At 43.6% G+C, this 23,793-nt stretch overlaps 1 protein-coding gene across 1 annotated transcript in view; it reads left to right on the forward strand.

The window, feature by feature from the left end:
* The first annotated feature begins 12,220 nt into the window (after nucleotides 1–12,220).
* LOC126428402 (UDP-glycosyltransferase UGT5-like) overlaps nucleotides 12,221–23,793 on the forward strand; it is a 51,947-nt gene continuing 40,374 nt past the window's right edge. Inside the window, exons 1-2 of the mRNA XM_050090323.1 lie at nucleotides 12,221–12,455; nucleotides 20,305–20,885. Coding sequence (XP_049946280.1) covers nucleotides 12,221–12,455; nucleotides 20,305–20,885 — 816 coding nt within the window. The remainder of the gene's footprint in view (nucleotides 12,456–20,304; nucleotides 20,886–23,793) is intronic.

The raw sequence follows: 23,793 nt of genomic DNA on the forward strand, positions 1-23,793 counted from the left end.
CCGTCATGGTCGGGGACGACGTTTGAACCCTACGCCCGCCCACAATGGTAACAACACTGCTAGCCAACTGGAAAATGATTTAAATCCAAATAGAGGTGTTTTGCAGGATATGCTTCCTGCAACCATCCTAGAAGGAAAACAAAGACAGAGGATGAGATGGTCAGATGAAGTTAATCGACACCTCATGTTCTGTTATTACCAAGCAACGAACCTAGGAACCAACACAACTGGATACAGATCACAAGTATACACAACATTTATTACCAGATACCAGAATTAAAAATTTTAGCAGAACAACGACTAACTGATCAGATCCGTGTAATAATCAAAAATAACAAGATACCCCAGTCAGAACTAGAAAACATCAAACAACAAGTACAGCAAATACTGGAACAAAATAATGTGCAATCAGATGAAGAAGAAAATACAGTAATGGACTCAAACATCCCAGAGCAAACAAACAAAGAACAACACGCTTCAATTAAACAATCAGAGGAAAACGAAATCTTAAGACAGCCACCAGAACAAGCACAAATAGAACACGAAGTGACACACATGTTAGATATAGAAGAAAAATTTCAGCTACATATATAGAATACAAAGACACAAATACAGACATTAGACCATTCTTGCATAGACCGCCACATAACCCACAAGTCGAAACAACAATAAAAACTATCAACACAATCAAACACAACAAAATAAATGAAAATACAACTATGGAAGAGTTACAACTACTGGTTTATATAGGAGCACTCACTACACTAAATATACACACTAGGCAGAGATCAGAACCAACCAAGACACAGAAGAAACCCACAAAACCAGCATGGCAACACAGGCTACAGATCAGAATAGAAAAACTGAGAAAAGACATCGGACAGCTAACACAATTTATAAGAAATGAAATGTCAGAAAAAAACGAAAAAGGTTAGGTAAAATCTCACAACAAGAAGCGATAGAGCAATTAGATGAAAAGAAGCAGAAATTACAAGCATTGGCCAAACGACTTAGAAGATACAAAAAAAGTGAAAATAGAAGGAAACAAAACCAAAGATTCAACAAAAACCAAAAGAAATTTTACCAGGCAGTAGATAACACACACATTAAAATAGACAATCCACCAAACATAACAGACATGGAACATTTCTGGAGTAACATATTGTCAAACCTGGTACAACATAACAGGCATGCACGGTGGATACAAGCAGAAACAGACACATAAAAAATGATACCATAAATGCCTGAAGTGATAATTTTGCAACATGAAGTCACCCAAGCAATTAATTCTACTCACAATTGGAAAGCCCCTGGAAAAGATAAAATAGCAAATTTCTGGCTAAAGAAGTTCACCTCAACACATTCACATCTAACTAAATTATTTAACAGCTACCTTGCAGACCCATACACATTCTCTGATACACTTACACATGGAATAACTTATCTGAAACCTAAAGATCAAGCAGACACAGCAAAGCCAGCTAAATATCGCCCCATAACATGCCTACCAACAATATACAAAATATTAACTTCAGTCATTATACAGAAATTAATGACACATACAACACAGAACAAAATTATAAATGAAGAGCAAAATGGCTGTCGCAAAGCAGCACGAGGATGTAAAGAGCAACTGATAATAGATGCAGAGGTGACATATCAAGCTAAAACTAAACAAAGGTTGCTACACTACGCATACATTGATTACCAAAAGTTTTTGATGGTGTACCCCACTCATGGCTACTACAAATATTGGAAATATACAAAGTAGATCCTAAATTGATACAGTTCCTAAACATAGTAATGAAAAATTGGAAAACCACACTTAATATCCAAACAAATTCAAATAATATCACATCACAGCCAATACAGATTAAGCGTGGAATATACCAAGGAGACTCATTAAGTCCTTTCTGGTTCTGCCTTGCTCTGAATCCACTGTCCAACATGCTAAATAATACAAATTATGGATACAATATTACTGGAACATACCCACATAAAATCACACATTTGCTATACATGGATGATCTAAAACTACTGGCAGCAACAAATCAACAACTCAACCAATTACTAAAGATAACAGAAGTATTCAGCAATGATATAAATACGGCTTTTGGAACAGACAAATGTAAGAAAAATAGCACAGTCAAGGGAAAACACACTAAACAAGAAGATTACATATTGGATAACCACAGTGACTGCATAGAAGCGATGGAAAAAACAGATGCCTATAAATATCTAGGATACAGACAAAAAATAGGAATATATAATACAAATATTAAAGAAGAACTAAAAGAAAAATATAGACAAAGTCTAACAAAAATACTGAAAACAGAATTGACAGCAAGAAACAAGACAAAAGCTATAAATACTTATGCTATACCAATATTGACCTACTCATTTGGAGTAGTGAAATGGATTAACACAGACCTAGAAGCACTCAATACACTTACACGATCACAATGCCACAAATATAGAATACATCACACACATTCAGCAACAGAAAGATTCACATTAAGCAGAAAGGAAGGAGAAAGGGGATTTATCGATATAAAAAACCTACATTATGGACAGGTAGACAATTTAAGAAAATTCTTTCTAGAACGAGCAGAAACTAGCAAAATACACAAAGCAATCAGTCATATAAATACATCGGCTACACCACTGCAATTTCATAACCACTTCTACAACCCTTTAGATCACATAACATCAACAGATAACGAAGAAAGTAAATTGGAAAAAGAGAACTCTACATGGCAAGCACCCGTATCATCTAACACAGCCACACATCGATCAAGACGCATCCAACACATGGCTAAGAAAAAGCAATATATACAGTGAGACGGAAGGATTCATGATTACAATAGATGATCAAACAATAAACACCAGATATTACAGCAAGCGTATTATTAAAGATCCCAATACCACAACAAATAAATGCAGCCTTTGCAAACAACAAATAGAAACAGTAGATCACATCAGAAGCGGATGTACAATACTAGCAAATACAGAATACCCCAGAAGACATGACAATGTAGCAAAAATAATACATCAACAGCTTGCCTTACAACATAAACTTATAAAACAACACGTTCCCACATACAAGTATGCACCACAAAATGTACTGGAGAATGATGAATACAAATTATACTGGAACAGAACCATTATAACAGATAAAACAACAACACATAACAAACCTGACATAATACTCACCAATAAAAAGAAGAAATTAACACAATCGAAATATCCATACCCAATACAACAAATATACAAAAGAAAACAGAAGAAAAAATTGAAAAATACATCCAACTGGCTGAGGAAGTCAAGGACATGTGCCATCAGGATAAAATTGACATCATACCAATTATACTATCAACTACAGGAGTTATACCACACAATATCCACCAGTACATGAATGCAATACAGCTTCATCCAAACTTATATATACAACTACAGAGATCCGTAATTTTTGATACATGTTCAATTACCCGAAAGTTCCTAAATGCAATATAACACATACTGTACAGTTAAAAGGAAGTGACGCTTGATGGTCTGTCGGACCAGCTGTGGAAAAATTTACAAGAAGGGGAGCCTCGATCAGAACAGAAAACGAAACCATCTTCAGCAGGACAATGCACTACACTGCTAATTTACTATGGCGTGACATAGATTCGATGCACAAATTGTTAGTAACTGTAGGGCGAAACAGAACTACTTTCCCATTTGTATCCTTCCCACTTCCATCCCATTTCCTTCATGCTCTTTCTTCCGTCTCATTCCATCCTTTAACCGTAAACTCTCTGACGAGATTTCTTTTATAATTATTTAATTAATTTTGCAACGAATTGCAGACACATGCTCCAATAGTACCAGTGGTAACTTTGCATACACCAGGGCACTGTCCTTGTTATTATATTATCTTTCGTTTTGTGGGAGAGTTGCCACTTATATACTTTATCCAAAGTTGATGATAGTTTTGCCAGGCTCAATGTCCACTTTCAGTTTTATGTAAATAACTTCTCTAATACTATTTCACCAAAGCTTTTATAACATTATGTTCAACTTTCGGATTTATGCAGAGAACTTTTATATTATGTACAGATTTTAATTTTGCATTTTCTGATGTGACCTAATTATTGATATTAATTTTAATTGTTAATTTATTAATTTTCAATTTTTAAAGATTTTAATAATTGTCAGTTGTTTATTCTTGGGTAAAGATGGGGTGGAGGGGGGCGATGGGTTTTGGGAGGGAAGTTTTAACGGGAGGTGAATGCACGTGGCTCGTTGTGATGGAACATTTTGGAAGTAGAAATCGTAAATAAACGACGATGATCCAAAAAAAAATTCTGCAGATTATTGTTCTGTCATACACATATTGGAAGAGAAGCTGCAGTAATACCTGGGATTTCCTGTCCTAGCGGAACAATCTACATCCAAAGGAATTTAAGTTAAGTATTGCCTTGACCAGCAACATATTCAGCAACGGAGAACTGACTTTATAAATACAGTCCTTTCAGCCTTTCCAGATGTTTATCTGGTGGTGGAGGAGACAAATATGTATGTGCCTAATTCTGTAAGTGCAGACATTACTGTTCGATGTAATCTTCAACGTGTGAAGAACCCTCTCATCACATCCATAGTAACTGGAATGCTTCGCAAAGTAGCGGGAACATTTCAAGGGGAGAGCGTTGATCCTGGAGGACAGTGTACGTAGGAAGACATTCTGCAGACATTATCCACGTATACAATGAGATGAAAAAGTCGTATACAGATGGCGGTAGTATCGCGTACACAAAAGGGCAATGCATTGGTGGACCTTTATTTGTACTTAGGTGATTCACTGAAATAATTTCCGACGTGATTATGGCCGCACGACGAGAATAAGCAGACTATGAGCACAGAATGGTAGTTGGAGCTACAGGCATGAGACATTCTCTTCTGGAAACCGTTAGAGAATTCAATATTCCGAGCTCCACAGCGCCAAGAGTGCGCCGCGAATACAGGCGTTACCTCTCACCGCGCCTGCCGGTGTGGCCGAGTGGTTCTAGGCCCTTTAAGTCCGGAACCGCGCAGCTGCTACGGTCGAAGGTTCGGACCCTGCCTCGGTCATGGATGTGTGTGATGTCCTTAGGTCAGTTAGGTTTACGAAGTCTAGGGGACTGATGACCTCAGATGTTAAGTCCCATAGTGCTTAGAGCCATTTGAACCATTTTGAACCTCTCACTGCGGACGGTGCAGTAGTCGACGGTCTTCGCTTTACGACCGAGAGCAGTGGGGTTTGCGAAGAGCTGTCAGTGCTAACAAACAACCAACACTGCGTGAAATATCCCCTGAAATCAACATGGGACGCAGACGGGCGGTGGTCGTGTCCATTATGACAGTGCGGTGAAATTTGGCGTTAATGGGCCATGCCAACAGACGCTCGACGCGGATGCCTTTGCTAACACCACTACATCGCCTGCATCGCCTCTCCTCGGCTCGTGATGGCATCGGTTGGGCACCAGACTACTGGAAAACCATGGCCTGGTCGGATGAGTCCCGATTTCAGTTGGTAAGAGCTGTGGTCTAGGGGTAGCGTCCTTGAATCATAATCAAAACGTCTTCGGTCCCTGGTTCGATCCCCGCCACTGCCTAAATTTTGATAAATAATCAGCATTGGCGGCCGAAGACTTCCGGCATAAGAAGTCAGCCTCATTCTACCAAAGAGGGCGGAGGAGCGGGTAGAGGTTCAGGGCACTCTCTTGTCCTAGGGGTGGGAAATTGCCCCTAAAGGCGGAAGAATCAGCAATGATCAACGACATGAGGATGCAGAAGGCAATGGAAACCACTGCATTAAGGACACGTAACGTGTATCCACAGGACATGTGCCTGTAATTGAAGAAGTGTCATGATAATCTCTCCATTGGCAAAAGATTCCGGAATAGTCCCCTATTCGGATCTCCGGGAGGGGACTGCCAAGGGGGAGGTTACCATGAGAAAAAGATTGAATAATCAACGAAAGGATAACGTTCTACGAGTCGGGGCGTGGAATGTCAGAAGCTTGAACGTGGTAGGGAAATGCAAAGGCTCAATCTAGATATAGTAGGGGTCAGTGAAGTCAACTGGAAGGAAGACAAGGATTTCTGGTCAGATGAGTATCGGGTAATATCAACAGCAGCAGAAAATGGTATAACAGGTGTAGGATTCGTTATGAATAGGAAGGTAGGGCAGAGGGTGTGTTACTGTGAACAGTTTAGTGACCGGGTTGTTCTAATCAGAATCGACAGCAGACCAACACCGACAACGATAGTTCAGGTATACATGCCGACGTCGCAAGCTGAAGATGAACAGATAGAGAAAGTGTATGAGGATATTGAAAGGATAATGCAATATGTAAAGGGGGACGAAAATCTAATAGTCATGGGAGACTGGAATGCAATTGTAGGGAAAGGAGTAGAAGAAAAGGTTACAGGAGAATATGGGCTTGGGACAAGGAATGAAAGAGGAGAAAGACTAATTGAGTTCTGTAACAAGTTTCAGCTAGTAATAGCGAATACCCTGTTCAAGAATCACAAGAGGAGGAGGTATACTTGGAAAAGACCGGGAGATACGGGAAGATTTCTGTGGTGTCGCCGCCAGACACCACACTTGCTAGGTGGTAGCCTTTAAATCGGCCGCGGTCCGTTAGTATACGTCGGACCCGCGTGTCGCCACTATCAGTGGTTGCAGACCGAGCGCCGCCACACGGCAGGTCTAGAGAGACTTCCTAGCACTCGCCCCAGTTGTATAGCCTACTTTGCTAGCGATGGTTCACTGACAAATTACGCTCTCATTTGCCGAGACGATAGTTAGCATAGCCTTCAGCTACGTCATTTGCTACGACCTAGCAAGGCGCCATTACCAGTTACTATTGATGCTGTAAAACACGTACCGTCAAGAGCGATGTTCACCAATTATGAATTAAAGTTAAGTATTCCAGTAGTTACGTACGTTCTTTGCTACTATAAATTCCTTGTCCTGTTCCAGACCTCTCGCCAGCCTGCATGAGCTTAAACGCGTGCCTTTCGGCTTCCTGTCATAGTGGATTGGCTGTCTTGCCAGTCCACAACAATTTCAATTAGATTACATCATGGTCAGACAGAGATTCCGAAATCAGATACTGGATTGTAAGGCGTACCCAGGAACGGATATAGACTCAGATCACAATATAGTAGTGTTGAAGAGTAGGCTAAAGTTCAAGACATTAGTCAGGAAGAATCAATACGCAAAGAAGTGGGATACGGAAGTACTAAGGAATGACGAGATACGTTTGAAGTTCTCTAACGCTATAGATACAGCAATAAGGAATAGCGCAGTAGGCAGTACAGTTGAAGAGGAATGGACGTCTCTAAAAAGGGCCATCACAGAAGTTGGGAAGGAAAACATAGGTACAAAGAAGGTAGCTGCGAAGAAACCATGGGTAACAGAAGAAATACTTCAGTTGATTGATGAAAGGAGGAAGTACAAACATGTTCCGGGAAAATCAGGAGTACAGAAATGCAAGTCGCTGAGGAATGAAATAAATAGGAAGTGCAGGGAAGCTAAGACGAAATGGCAGCAGGAAAAATGTGAAGACATCGAAAAAGATATGATTGTCGGAAGGACAGACTCAGCATACAGGAAAGTCAAAACAACCTTTGGTGACATTAAAAGCAACTGTGGTAACATTAAGAGTGCAACGGGAATTCCACTGTTAAATGCAGAGGAGAGAGAGCAGATAGGTGGAAAGAATATATTGAAAGCCTCTATGAGGGTGAAGATTTGTCTGATGTGATAGAAGAAGAAACAGGAGTCGATATAGAAGAGATAGGGGATCCAGTATTAGAATCGGAATTTGAAAGAGCTTTGGAGGACTTACGGTCAAATAAGGCAGAAGGGATAGATAATATTCCATCAGAATTTCTAAAATCATTGGGGGAGATGGCAACAAAACGACTATTCACGTTGGTGTGTAGAATATATGAGTCTGGCGATATACCATCTGACTTTCGGAAAAGCATCATCCACACAATTCCGAAGACGGCAAGAGCTGACAAGTGCGAGAATTATCGCACAATCAGCTTAACAGCTCATGCATCGAAGCTGCTTACAAGAATAGTACACAGAAGAATGGAAAAGAAAATTGAGAATGCGCTAGGTGACGATCAGTTTGGCTTTAGGAAAAGTAAAGGGACGAGAGAGGCAATTCTGACGTTACGGCTAATAATGGAAGCAAGGCTAAAGAAAAATCAAGACACTTTCATAGAAATTGTCGACCTGGAAAAAGCGTTCGACGATATAAAATGGTGCAAGCTGTTCGAGATTCTGAAAAAAGTAGGGGTAAGCTATAGGGAGAGACGGGTCATATACAATATGTACAACAACGAAGAGGGAATAATAAGAGTGGACGATCAAGAACGAAGTGCTCGTATTAAGAAGGGTGTAAGACAATGCTGTAGCCTTTCGCCCCTACTCTTCAATCTGTACATCGAGGAAGCAATGATGGAAATAAAAGAAAGGTTCAGGAGTGGAATTAAAATACAAGGTGAAAGGATATCAATGACACGATTCGCTGATGACATTGCTATCCTGAGTGAAAATGAAGAAGAATTAAATGATCTGCTGAACGGAATGAACAGTCTAATGAGTACACAGTATGGTTTGAGAGTAAATCGGAGAAAGACGAAGGTAATGAGAAGTAGTAGAAATGAGAACAGCGAGAAACTTAACATCAGGATTGATGGTCACGAAGTCAATGAAGTTAAGGAATTCTGCTACCTAGGCAGTAAAATAACCAATGACGGACGGAGCAAGGAGGACATCAAAAGCAGACTCGCTATGGCAAAAAAGGCATTTCTGGTCAAGAGAAGTCTACTAATATCAGATACCGGCCTTAATTTGAGTAAGAAATTTCTGAGGATGTACATCTGGAGAACAGCATTGTATGGTAGTGAAACATGGACTGAGGGAAAACCGGAACAGAAGAGAATCGAAGTATTTGAGATGTGGTGCTATAGACGAGTGTTGAAAATTAGGTGGACTGATAAGGTAAGGAATGAGGAGGTTCTACGCAGAATCGGAGAGGAAAAGAATATGTGGAAAACACTGATAAGGAGAAGGGACAGGATGAGAGGACATCTGCTAAGACATGAGGGAATGACTTCCATGGTACTAGAGGGAGCTGTAGAGGGCAAAAACTGTAGAGGAAGACAGAGATTGGAATACGTCAAGCAAATAATTGAGGACGTAGGTTGCAAGTGCTACTCTGAGATGAAGAGGTTAGCACAGGAAAGGAATTCGTGGCGGGCCGCATCAAACCAGTCGGTAGACTGATGACAAAAAAAGAGCGGACGGTAGGGTTCGAGTCTGGCACAGACCCTATGAAGCCATGCACCCAAGTTACGAACAAGACACTGTGCAAACTGGAGGTGGCTCCATAATGGTGTGGGCCGCGTGTACATTGAATGGGACGGATCCTCTGGTCCAGTTGGACTGATCAGCGACTAGACATGGCGACATTTGCCTACTTGGAGAATATTTGCAGGCATTCGTGGACTTCCGAAACAACGATGGAATTGTTATGGATAGCAATGTGTCATGTCACCGCGCCATAATTCTCGCGATTGTTTTGAGGAAGAATCCGGACAATTCAAGTAAATGATTTGACCACCCTGATCGGCCGAAGTGAATCCCATCGAACATTTATGGGACATAAACGAGAGGTCAGTTCGCCGAAAAAATCCTGCACCAGCAAAACTTTCGTAAGCGTGGACTGCTACAGAGGTAGTAGCATGGCTCAGTGTTTTTGCTGGGGACTTCCAACGACACGTTTGAGTCCATGCCACGACGAGTTGCTGCACAACGCCGGGTAAAAGGAGGTCCGACACTATATTATTAGGTATGCGATGACTTTTGTTTTAAAAAATGGTTCAAATGGCTCTAAGCACTATGGGACTTAACAACTGAGGTCATCAGACCCCTAGACTCAGAACTACTTAAACCTAACTAACCTTAAGGACATCACACACATCCGTGCCCGAGGCAGGATTCAAACCTGTGACCGAAGCAGCAGCCCGGTTCCGGACTGAAGCGCCTAGAACCGCTCGGCCACAGCGGCCGTCGACTGTTGTCTTCTCAATACATATTGTAACTGTTTTGAAGATATCGTTAATTCTTTAGTAACAGATTTGTGGTGAGTAAAATTTTAGAACTAATAACGTATCTTAGAGGCGGTTAAGCCACACTTCGTCCGTGGTGCACCGTCTTGTACCTTGAATCAGGTCTCTGTACCATGAAACACGTGGTATCTGCAAATGAACTAAGTTTCTTTAATGACTTAACAATTTTCCCTGGTTTCAAAATGGAAATAATTCTTTTTTGCCCAAAATCTTCTGTTTCAAGATGTTTGATTTGTAACTGGTACAAATGGCTCTGAGCACTATGGGACTTAACATCTGACGCCATCAGTCCCCTAGAGCTTATAACTACTTAAACCTAACTAACCTAAGGACATCACACAAATACATGCCCAAGGCAGGATTCGAACCTGCGACCGTAGCGAAGGAGGAGATTAGTGTTTAACGTCCCGTCGACAACGAGGTCATTAGAGAAGGAGCGCAAGCTCGGATGAGGGAAGGATGGGGAAGGAAATCGGCCGTGCCCTTTCAAAGGAACCATCCCGGCATTTGCCTGAAGCGATTTAGGGAAATCACGGAAAACCTAAATCAGGATGGCCGGAGACGGGATTTAACCGTCGTCCCCCCGATGAGAGTGTGCTAACCACTGCGCCACCTCGCTCGGTGCGACCGTAGCGGTCGAACGGTTCCAGAATGAAGCGCCTAGAACCGCTCGGCCACACCGGCCGGCGATTTGTAACTGGTTTTTGATAATATTTCTTCCGGATGATTGGTATGCGGTAGAGTAACAATGTAACCCATAGCCATTAAATACAGTACTGAATCAATCTCACACAGACTTTGTCACATGTACAGGGTATGCGGTATGTTCCCGATATTGCAAGTGGGTCTCTTTTGTCCTTTGTCGATTTGAGACATTCTTTGGTCTTCTTTGTCTGTTTGTGAAAAGTCTTTACGCCGTGTTTGCGCAATATGCGACAGATTCTGTCCGTCATACTGGGGATGTGTGACAGAAAGCCCGTATCACCGGCGTGACACTTCGCTGATATTTCTCACGCAACTAGTGGAGTATCCATTGCTCCTCAGAACACTTTGCAGGCAATGCATCTCGCGTCCAGCTGCGAGCTCGATTCCATTTTGCCACCAGGATTGGAGGATGTAGCCCGGACAACGCTAGCCACTTATACTGGCGAAACGCCGGATGAAACGTCAAATAAACCTTGGACGAAGAACCTGTGACAGAAGTCAACAGACAATATGTCAACAAGCGACCAAAAATGCCTCGACAGTTTTATCCATCTCCTGTACATTAAGATGGATCTGAGTTGTTTCGCCATCTTCCTGGATGGGAACAGTGAGTATATGAGGACTTTCTTCTTTTTGTAAAAATATTTCCGATTAGTGGCGAAATGCAAACAGTGAAAATCAAAAAGTACTTTATTTGCAGTATTTAATTGCACCTTCCAACTTCTTCTCTACATAGCCGTCGCTCCGGCTTAGACTTTAGTCGTAGTGTGGTACCATCCTTCCAGTGTCCTCGACGTAGAAGGCATCCGCCTGCGCTTTCCACCAATTCCGCACGCTGGTCTGCAGCTCGCTCTCTGTGCCTAAATGCTGTCCTAGTAGCCAGCGTTTCATGTGTGCGAAGAGATCAAAATCAGGGATATACCAGTCAGTTCTGTATGGTGGGTGATCAAACACTTCCCATAGGAAACGCTGCAGGATCGTCTTCATATCCTTTGCAGTATACAGCCGAGAACTGTCATGATAAATGAAACGCATGGCAGTTACGTGATGTGGGCAGGCGAAACACCATAGCAGTACCTCATACTTGGTGAGACACTATTTTCTAGGCATCTTCACCTGCTGGGTGTGCTCAAACTGAAAAGTGCGACGTGCCGCGATAGACGGGCGTACTGGAGACACTGCAGCACTTGCCCACAAAGCGTCATTGAGGGTCGAAGAAAAAAAGTTGAATCGTGCAACTGGCAGGATGAGATAAATCGCTGGACAAGGAGAGAAAATGAGCGGTATGTCGAGTTGGTCGGTCTTAGAACTAGCCAGCTTTTGGTGTGAACTTGCAGATGGTGGCCGTGTGGTCGCTGTGCACCTTGCTGTGTCTGGCGGCGCCGACTCAGCTGGAGGCGGCCCAGGTGCTGGGGCTGTTCCAGGCGGGAGGGCGCAGCCAGTGGGGGCTGGCCGAGACCTTCCTGAGGGCGCTGGAGCGGCGGGGCCACCACGTCACCGCCGTCACCACCTTCCCCTCCAGTCGGGTGGACGGCAACTGGACAGAGATACTCATACCACACCCAATCACAGGTAAGCTTCACTTCTACTGCCGCTGCTGGTGGAACGCTGGCGTCTCTGACACTCTAGACCAGGGCGTTTGCGTAAAGTTGTTAGTGCTAACGGACCAGCAATACTGCATGACATAATCGCAGGAATGAAAGGTGGCAGGGAGTGAAAGGCTATTTACAATTTGTACAGAAACCAGATCGCAGTTACTAGTCGAGGGGCACGAAACGGAAGCTGTGATTGGGAAGGGAGTGAGACAGGTGGTACCCTATCCCCGATGTTATTCAATCTGTATACTGAGCAATCAGTAAAGAAAACAAAAGAAAAATTTGGAGTAGGAATTAAAATCCATGGAGAAGAAATAAAAACTTGAGGTTAGCCGATGACATTGTAATTCTGTCAGAAACAGCAAAGGACTGAACGGAATGGACAGTGTCTTGAAAGGAGGGTATAAGATGAACATCAAGAAAAGCAAAACGAGGATAATGGAATGTAGTAGGGTTAACTCGGATGATGCTGAGGAAATTCGATTAGGAAATGAGACACTTAAAGCAGTAAAGGAGTTTTGCTATTAGGGGAGCAAAATAACTGATGATGGTCGAAGTAGAGAGGATATAAAATGAAGACTGGCAATGACAAGGAAAGCGTTTCTGAAGAAGAGAAATTTGTTAACATCGAGTATAGATTTAAGTGTCAGGAAGTCGTTTCTGAAAGTATTTGTATGGAGTGTAGCCATGTATGGATGTGAAACGTGGACGATAAATAGTTTGAACATGAAGAGAATAGAAGCTTTCGAAATGTGGTGTTACAAAAGGATGCTGACGATCAGATAGGTAGATCACATAACTAATGAGGAATTGAATATAATTGGGGAGAAGAGGAGTTTGTGGCAGAACTTGACTAGAAGAAGGGATCGGTTGGTAGGACATGTTCTGATGCATCAAGGGATCACCAATTTCGCATTGGAGGGCATCGTGGAGGGCAAAAATGGTAGAGGGAGACCGAGAGATGAATACACTAAACAGATTCAGAAGGATGAAGGCTGTAGTACGTACTGGGAGATGAAGCAGCTTGCACAGGATAGAGTAGCACGGAGGCCTGCATCAAACCAGTCTCTGGACTGAAGGCAACAACGACAACAACGGGCTTTTGCAGCAGACGACCGCGTGAGTGCCTCTGCTAACAGCACAGCATCGCCTGCAGCGCCTCTCCTGGACCTGTAATCATATCGGTTGGAATCTAGGCTACTGGAAAATCGTGGTCTGTCCAAGTGAGTCTTAACATCAGTTGATAAGAGCTGATGGTAGGGTTCGAGTGTGGTACAGAGCCCACGAAGCCATGGACGCAAGTTGTCAACAATAAACTGTGGAAGCTGGTGGTGGCTCAAGAACGTTGTGGACTGTGTTTACATGGGATAGAGTGAGTCCTCCGGCTATGTTCGGCTACTTGGATACGTGGACTTTATGTTCCCAAACAACTTTTGAATTGTTGTGGATGACAATGCGCGACATTAGTAGTGCCCATTTCTTAGCGAACATTCTGGACAATTCGAGAAAATGATTTGGTCACCCAGAATGCCCGAGACGAGTTCCCTGGAGCAACTATGGGACACCATCGGGAAGTCAGTTCGTGCACAACATTCTGCACCAGAAAGATTTTCGCAACTGTGGACGGCTACAGAAACAACATGTCTCAATATTTCTACAGGTGACTTCCAGTTACTTGTTGAGACTATGTCACGTAGAGTTGTTGCACTACCCTAGGCGAAAGGAGGTCCGACACGATATTAAAAGGTATGCCATGACTTTTGTCGCTTAGCCGTTACACAACGTAGAATGCGCTTCCAGATGTGACTCCACGACTCATACAGCCTCATGAGAGCTTTTTTAAGAGTGAACGGTTCTGTCATCACACCTAATGAAAGTGTTTGGTGTGGGTCACATGAAATTGCTGTACTGGCACGTCATCAGTCTTTGAACTGGTACTCTACGTGCCGATGAAGCGCAGGATGGAAAAGGCGCCCAACATTAGCGAACCCGATCGTGGCGAATCGACGGGGGTGACTCGCTCTGCGAGATCGGAAGCGTTTGTCGTTCCGCGCACCGCCATCTCACGGTAGCTCATTCTACATCGTAGCACATGGTATAATAGGCCATGGGCAACGTATGAGAGCCATTACGCTTAAGAGCCAAAGACACTGGTACACCTGCCTAATATCGTGTACGGCCCCCGCGGGCACACAGAAGAGGCGCAACATGACGTGGTACGGGCTCCACTAATGACTGAAGTATTGCTGGAGGGAACTGACACCAGGAATCCAGAAGGGCTGTCCATAAATCCGTACGAGGGGGTATAGATCTCATTCGAACAGCACGTTGCAAGGCACCCCAGATGTGCTCAAAACGTTGATGTCTGGGGAGTTTGGTGGTTAGAGGAATTTTTTAATTTCAGAAGCCACTCTATAGCAATTCTGGACGTGTAGAGTGTCGCATTGTCCTGCTGGAATTGCCCAAGTCCGACGGAATGTACAATCGACATCAATGGATGCAGGTGATCAGATTGGGCGCTTACGTACGTGTCACATGTCAGAGTCGTATTTAGACATATCAGGGCCCCCATGTCACTCCAACAGCACAAGCCCGACGCCATTACAGGGCCTCTACAGCTTGAAAAGTATACTGCTGACACGCAGCGTCCATGGATTCATGAGGTTGTCTACATACTCGTACACGCCCATCCGCTCGATACAATTTGAAATGATACTCGTCCGACCAGACAACGCGTTTCCAGTCATCAACAGTCCAATGTCGATGTTGACTGGCCCAGGCGAGGCGTAAAGTTTTGTGTCGTGCAGTCATCAAGTGTACGCGAGTGGGCCTTCAAGTCCGAAAGCCCTTATCGATTATGTTTCGTTGAATGGTTCGCACGTTAACATTTGTTGATGGCCGAGCAAAACCTGCAGCAATTTGTGGAAAGGGTTGCATTTATGTCATGCTGAACGATTCTCTTCAGTCGTCGTTGGTTCCGTTCTTGCACGATTTTTTTTCCGGTCGCAGTAATGTCAGAGATTTGATGTTTTACCGGATTCCTGATATTCACAGTACATTCATGAAATGGTCGCCACTTCATCGCTACCTCGAGATGCTGTGTCCCATCGCTCGTGCGCCGACAATACCACCTCGTTCAAACTCAAACAAATCTTGATAACCTGCCATTTTAGCAGCAGTAACCGATCTAACAACAGCGCCAGACATATCTTGTCCCCTTATGGGGGTTTGGGCCGCCCAGTGCGAATCTATTTAACTGAAGCCACCTCAGCGGCTTGCGTTGATGATAGTTAAATAAGGATAACACTCTCACCCCGTCCCGAAGGACACAAAAACACCCATTCCCGAGAAGAGCAACTCCCTGACCCGGACGGGACTCGAACTCGTGGCTCTGTTATCGAGAGTCATCGATGATAGACACAAAAGCACCAGCTGCTGACACTTTCATACGCATCTCCACCTCTACGCTTCCCCCCCCCCCCCCCTCACACTCGTCCCCACCCCCTTTCTCCGATCACCCCGCCACCCCTACCCCACCGATCAAGATTTTTAGTATATTGTTCATGCAACTCCCTCCTACCAACGTACAAAAATTTGCGACAAGCAGAATTGTTTCCCTCATATTCTTTGTTGAATCCCTTGGTACGAAACATGTTCGATAAAGACATGACTCCCTAAATCGTATTCACTGCGAAGGGAAGCCATCTATCGCCATCTCAATAGACCACATGCTAGGCTCTGGAGATAGCCACAGTGTCGTTTCTCGCTACTCTCTCGGTTGCATTCTGGTAGCAGTGAATGGGAGTGGTTGCGCATAGCCGCGCGGGATTAGCAGAGCGGTCTTAGGCACTGCAGTCATGGACTGTGCGGCTGGTCCCGGCGGAGGTTCGAGATCTCCCACGGGCATGGGTGTGTGTGTTTGTCCTTAGGATAATTTAGGTTAAGTAGTGTGTAAGCTTAGGGACTTATGACCTTAGCAGTTAAGTCCCATAAGATTTCACACACATTTGAACATTTGGTTGCGCATTTTGTCTCAGTTTCGTGAGCAGCGTCACGCAATAAAATTTTGTGTGTCGTATGGTGCGTCTGCAGTGTCCTGACGATTCTGGTTTCGTCGATACGAGGGATTTTAAGATGAGGGGAAAATTATGGATTCCAAGAGGAAGGCGCGCCTCAGTGCCCTTGACAGTGACACGGCACCCTCAAGGACTATTCAGCGGCACCAGGGTTATACTATGTGCATATTGCCACGGTACCTAACAGTTACTGTTTGAGTTTTATTTCTCTTCATAACAGCATCCCATACAAGAAAACAGGTTGCGTCTTTAAATGTGGTTACTCGTATTTTAGGTACGTCGGCTGTGCACGGCTCTTTTTAAAAAGAACAGCTCGATATAGTCAAAGGGTCCAGCTGTGTACGTCTTCTTTCATGCCGCACAACTAATTCGCTGCAAATAATAACCTATAGCTGTCATCCTGCAGTCAAACAGTGTATGCATTGGCTAGAATTGCGAGTTAATAAAATACACAGAAATACGAATAAAAGGTGAATGAATAATTTAATAACAAGGCACCTATTGTAACGACAGCAATTGATTTTTACGACAGAGAATTATGTTGAATAATGTTCATTCAAGAAAGGACATCTCAGATAAACGGGAAGTTATCCTACAGTGTTCAGTTAAAATACAGACAGAAAATACGCCTATCAAACCCGGTAAAGTTAAGTTGGTAGTGTTACGAGAATGGTGGTATTGTCCGCAAACTAAATATTAATCAAATATACTCGAAAACTAGGTTCATTTCGTAATCACACTACACGAAACATTCGCCAGCTCAAAACAGTTCCGAGTTCCACATGATGACTCACAAATTAACAGAGACAATGGGAAGTGTAGCAATTGGTGCTCTGTCTATCCTCAGTTACGTCAATCAAGCGGAATAAGCTAGAGGCCTATTCTGGAACACATGTAGATCTCTCGAAATATCAATTCCCCTCAGAAATTAAAGTATGGTAGCAGCCAGCACCACCCGGAGTCAATTACCTACACGGCCGAATCATGCCCGTTACCTCAGGCAGGTCTGCCTCCGTCGAGAAATCGACGTAAAGTGTCCAGACTCGTTGCCTTGAGCTTTTCGTTAGAATAGTCCCGATCCCCACTCGACTCCCATAGTGTTTCAGCTATGTCTGCTTTTCCATCGTCCGATGGTCACCACCCCAAAAATACATAGCCCTTAAGCTCTACAAACATGATCTGATTCAAGTTGACCACTTCCCGGACTAAGCTAATATAAAAAAAAAAAATGTTCAAATGTGTGTGAATCCTAAGGAACCAAACAGCTGAGGTCATCGGTCCCTAGACTTAAACACTACTTAAACTAACTTATGCTAAGAACAAAAGACACACCCATGCCCAAGGGAGGACTCGAACCTCCGGCGGGAAGGGCCGCGCAATCCGTGGCACGGCGCTTCTAACCACGCGGCCGCTCCGCGCGGCTAAGCTGATATCTTGCAACAATTTTTTAAAAAAGAAATCTTACAAACATTCGATTACATGCAGACCATGCACAATAAATATAAGTAATACTTGGTTCATAAATAAGCAGGCCAGCATTCTTGTGCGAATGTGCTCACGATAAATGACAAGAGATCGACCTTAAGTATTGTTTAAACAATAATTTATGCATTCTTGAGAGAAGCGTATTTTGGTTCTCTTTCCATTCATGGTGTCCGTTAAGACATGCGATTGATCACTCATAAATTAGCACAGGTTTTTTAATAGCATTTGCAACCAACATATCAATACAGTTACTGCCAAAATAGTAAATTGTTCATTAAATAAATACACAAGTATGCCAAAATTGAGATATTCATGATGAATCCATTTGCTGTGTATCTGTTGAGAATACGATGCTATGACAAACATTTGTACATTCAAAAAGATAATAGAGAACTCATATATGAGTAATAAAATACACTAATGCTCATAAATTTAGGATAATTGCAGAATATGGTGCCATACAATGTGGCAATACACAAAACTGGTGCTAAAAGCATAGGCAGCACATAGGGAACACATATGAGACACAGATCTGTAAATCCACGGTTTTGGTGGTAAGTTGAGAAAACCGTCTCGAACCACATTTGCTACAAAACGCCACTATTTCCTGCGCATGTATCCCGACGTCAATGTGGGATATGATCACCATGCACACGTACACAGGCCGCATAACGGGTTGGCATACTCTGGATCAGGTGGTCGAGCAGCTGCTGGGGTATAGCCTACCATTCTTGGGCCAGTGCCTGTCGGTGTTCCTGAGGTGTCGTAGGGGTTTGAAGAAGTGCAGCGATACGTCCACCGAGAGCATCCCAGACGTGCTCGATATGGCTTGTCTGGAGAACAGGCAGGCCACTCCATTCGCCTGATATCTTCTGTTTCAAGGTACTCCTCCACGATGGCAGGTCGGTGGGGCCGTGCGTTATCATCCACCACAAGGAAGGTGGGCCCCACTGCACCCCTGAAAAGGCGAACATACTGGTTCAAAATGACGTCCCGATACATCTGACCTGTTACAGTTCCTCTGTCAAAGACATACAGGGGTGTACGTACACCAATCATAATCCTACCCCCACACCATCAAACCACGACCTCCATAAAGGTCCCTTTCAAGGACATTAAGGGGTTGGTATCTAGTTCCTGGTTCACCCCAGATGAAAACGTGGCGAGAATCACTGTTCAGACTATACCTGAACTCGTCCGTGAACATAACCTGGGACCACAGTTCCAATGACCATGTACTGTGTTCCTGACACCAGGCTTTACGGGCTCTCCTGTGACCAGGCGTCAGTGGAATGCGCCTTTCAGGTCTCCGGGCGAATAAACAATGTCTCTTCAGTCGTCTGTAGACTGTGTGTCTGGAGACAACTGTTCCAGTGGCTGCGGTAAGGTCCCGAGCAAGGCTACCTGCAGTACTCCGTGACCGTTTGCAGGCACTGATGGTGAGATATCGATCTTCTTGTGGTGTTGTACGCTCTGAACTTCCCGTACTGTAGCGCCTGGACACGTTTCCTGTCTGCTGGAATCGTTGCCATAATCTTGACATCACACTTTGTGGCACACGGAGGGCCCGTGCTACGACTGCTGTGTTTGACCAGCCTCCAATTTCCCTAGTATTCTACCCTTCATAACGTCATCAATATGTGTTCTTTGAGCCATTTTCAATACACAGTCACCATTAGCACGTCTGAAAACGTCTTCATACTTACTCGCTGCACTGTACTCTGACATGCGCCAACACCCTCTGCAGATGTGGACTGCTGCCAGCGCCACCGTGCGACGACTGCAGGTCAAATGCGCAACACGATCATACCCCGAGGTGATTTAAACCCGCAAACTGCCCACCAGAGCGTTGTTAAACCATGTATCAACATTATCCTTAATTTATGTGCATGAGTGTAGATACAGAGACGTACCTTCCAGGGATTATACACTGAAGAGCCAAAGACACTGATACACTTGCCACGACGTGGCATGGCCTCTAGTAATATCTGAAGTAGTGCTGGAGGGAACTGATACCATGAATCCCGTCGATAAATCCATAAGAGCACGAGGCCGTGGAGATCTCGTTGCCGACCGGAGCGCCATATTCTGCCTGTTTACATATCTCTGGTATTTGAATACGTGTGCCTATACCAGTTCCTTTGGCGCTTCAGTGTAGATTTAATACAGTGCTATCTTCTGAGATACCATTTGCTGAAATCGCATGAAGCGATTAAAAGTGAATCGTTTCCTCGTGGAATGACTCGTGGTTTCTGTTTTTTGCAGGTGATTTCAACACCTTCGAAATGTTGGTGTCTGATTTTGTCGGAACGCTGAAGTTATTTTCTGACGTTGCCGTCATAATGTGCCACTCGTTTCTGGGGGACGAAAACGTACAGAATCTGTACAGATCTGGAAAGAAGTTCGACGTCGTCGTACTGGAGCCCTTCCCCGCCGAGTGCCTGCTGGCGTTTGCGCACAGGTTCGGAGCGCCCGTGGTGGCGCTGTCCACCTTCGTAGGGACCGACTGGATAGCCGACATGGTGGGCAACCCCACCCCGTACTCTTACGTTCCCAACGCCTTCCTTCAACTTACAACACGCATGAATTTCCTCGAACGGGTACAGAACACCTTGGCTGGCATAATTCCAAGTATAGTTCGGCAACTGTATTACCTGCCAAAGCTTGATGAGATTGTACGAATGTACCTGAATGACACGGAATTGCCGAAGTTGTCGGAGATCGAAAAACAAATATCTCTGTTACTAATTAATTACCACTTCACGCACGGATGTCCAAGACCACTTGTGCCAAACATGGTGGAAGTTGGAGGTCTCCACATAAAAACGCCGAAGGCTCTTCCTGAGGTAAGTTAGCATGCACGACACACATTGCTTAGCTGCAACAGAATATATGAAGATAGTAACTGCTCTCGAAAGAACAGATATCATTGAAGACGGTGCAGCTTCTCTAGAATAAATGATAATTAATTGAAACCCTCAGCTGCTGACAGGTGTTGTTGATATACCACGATGAGGACAGCTTAAAATGTGTGCCCCGACCGGGACACGAACCCGGGATCTCGTGCTTACATGGCAGACGGACTCTCCATCTGAGCCACTGAGGACACAGATGAATAGCGCGACTGCAGGGACTTATCCCTTGCACGCTTCCCGTGAGGCCCACATTCATAACTGTCCACATTCCACATATGTAATGTACCTAATAGATCGAAGTGTATCGGCAGCTGAGGGTTTCAGTTAATTATCCTTTATTCTAGAGAAGCTGCACAGTCATCAATGGTATCTGTTCTTTCGAGAGCAGTTAGTATCTTCATATATAGTTAAAAGGCTACCTGGCCATTGACCTTCGTCAGTGCGAATGCGCACAGGTTGCCCAAACACTTACGGGAATCCTCACCTTAGTGTGCGAGAGTAATGAGTGGATGGGCAAATATCTATTAGGTAGATTACGTATGTAGATTGTGGACAGTTGGAAATGTGGGTCTCACGGGAAGCGTGCAAGGGATAAGTCCCTGCAGTCGCTGTATTCATCTGTCTCCTCAGTGGCTCAGATGGATAGAACGTCTGCCATGTAAGCAGGAGATCCCGGGTTCGAGTTGTAACACCTCCGTTTATTATCATGACCTGATCTGATCGAATAGCAGCCCAATATTTATTATTGACATGACCGCGAACCTAATGGGGCTGGTAATCGGAATTGACTGCTACGGAAGTTGTTACTTTCCAGTTCGTTCTGCTCAATACCATAATACTGAATGTCTAGTAATGAGGAACACCAACACAGTTTTACTAATTACGAACTTATATTCTTCTCAAAACACAAAAAGGAGACAGCCACCGCCTTCGTCATACATATCTAATTACGGCTAATCTCAGCACAGGCTTTCTTTATTTTCCATTATCATCACACGCTAATCCATCACTGCATCCAACACTGCAATCCAAGGTTAGGCCGGCGCGGTAGATACGAAACCAAATATCGGCACTAGTAACATCACTGATCACTTTTGTAATGATACTTCTTCCCTTTCCCGGTATTAATCTATTACATAGGGGTCTAACCACGACGATGGCTACACCCTTCTCCGTTAAAGCCCTGTATTACAACAATGGCCTTCACACACACATCTACCGACCTGTGCCGAATGCAAAGTTATAGTAAGGGCCTACGGACCCCTTACATCCCCGCCCTAGAAGACTTCTTTGGAGCCTCTGGCGTAAAAGAATCGGCAAAGAAACTAGATATTACTACATCTGAACAAAACACACAGTGTAAATAATTAATGAAATTACAATTTAGCAAATAATCCCTCGACTCCGGCAGTGGGCTGCCTCCATAATAATATTCTACAAAAGGTTATTACATCTCACAAACATGGCATTCCCAAATCACAATTTTCCATCAAGCAGCAATAATCTTCTACAGTCCATATTGAATGTAACACACAACATACAATCAAAAATTATTATGTGAACACATGACATACGAGTTATTATATTACAATTGAGTTGTTACAGGTTTTACAGTCATTCTCAAGTAATTGTCGATATGAAATATGAAGTTCTAGTTATAATACATCAGAAAATACAATGCAAATAAACATTCCCCTTTTTCAAATGTCCAATTAAGAACTAAATGTTCCAAACATGTCTTACTCAACTACATCATGGAACTTGAACACCCCATTTCAGACATTCGCCCTAATCGAATTCCACTTCCTCATCTGGGTTATCCCTGTTCTCGTGTGAGTAGTACTTTTTTATGTTTTCCACATGCTCCTTACCATGCACACTCTTTGTCCGTGCATATTCCAACTCCACCGTGTTAGGATGACCAATTTTTATAATCCTGTATGGTCCCTTATAAACGTGGTTGAATTTGTGTATTTCAGAGTTTATTTTCTTTGATTTTGCATGAACCTTTACTTGTACTAACTCTCCCACTCGGTAAGTTATCGGTTTCACTAGCTTGTGTCTTTCCTGTCTTTTTCTACCCTTCTCCTTCATACTTAATTCCACTACCAATTTCCTTTCCCAGGTCAATGAACTTCCTGGTGGTAGACTAGCAACTCGCGAAAAATACTGTCAGGTTCTTGATTGGGCAATACTTCACATGGTGCAAACCCTGTAGAATCATGCGGGGGGTGATTCCTGACCCGCTCAAATTCTTCCAAATATTCTTTCCATGAACCATGCTTCCTATGACAGTATGTTCGGCATAAACGGTTCAATTCCTGCATTGTTCGTTCTGCAGGGTTAGAAGCTGGCCTATATCTATAAATGGCAATTTGCTCTATTTTATGTTCATTTAGCATCTCTGTCCTCTCCTTTGACCTAAGTTGTGACCCATTATCACTCAAAATTCGTTTAGGAATACACACCTTTTGAAAATAGTCTTTCTCAAACTGGTTAATGATGGCTCTACTAGTGGCTTTCTTTAATGGGTAAAATTTTATGTACTTGGAAACCAATTCTTCCATCACTAAGATTTGTGTGTAATTCCCTCGTGAGGCAGGAAGTGGCCCAAAAAGATCCACTGCTACTATGTCCTTAATCGCTGTTGGTACAATTGGGTGCATATATCCTTTGTGCTGTACTGTAGTCGTTTTAGATTTTTGACAAGTGTCACATGTACTCAGTATCTTACGTATACGCCTTCACATGTTATTGAATGCACAATCTGACTTCAACTTTTCCAGACACTTCTTCGATCCATAATGCGCATTACTACAGTGCGTATACCAAATTAATT

The sequence above is a fragment of the Schistocerca serialis genome, chromosome 12 (assembly GCF_023864345.2).
Source record: "Schistocerca serialis cubense isolate TAMUIC-IGC-003099 chromosome 12, iqSchSeri2.2, whole genome shotgun sequence".
Classification (NCBI taxonomy): domain Eukaryota; kingdom Metazoa; phylum Arthropoda; class Insecta; order Orthoptera; family Acrididae; genus Schistocerca; species Schistocerca serialis.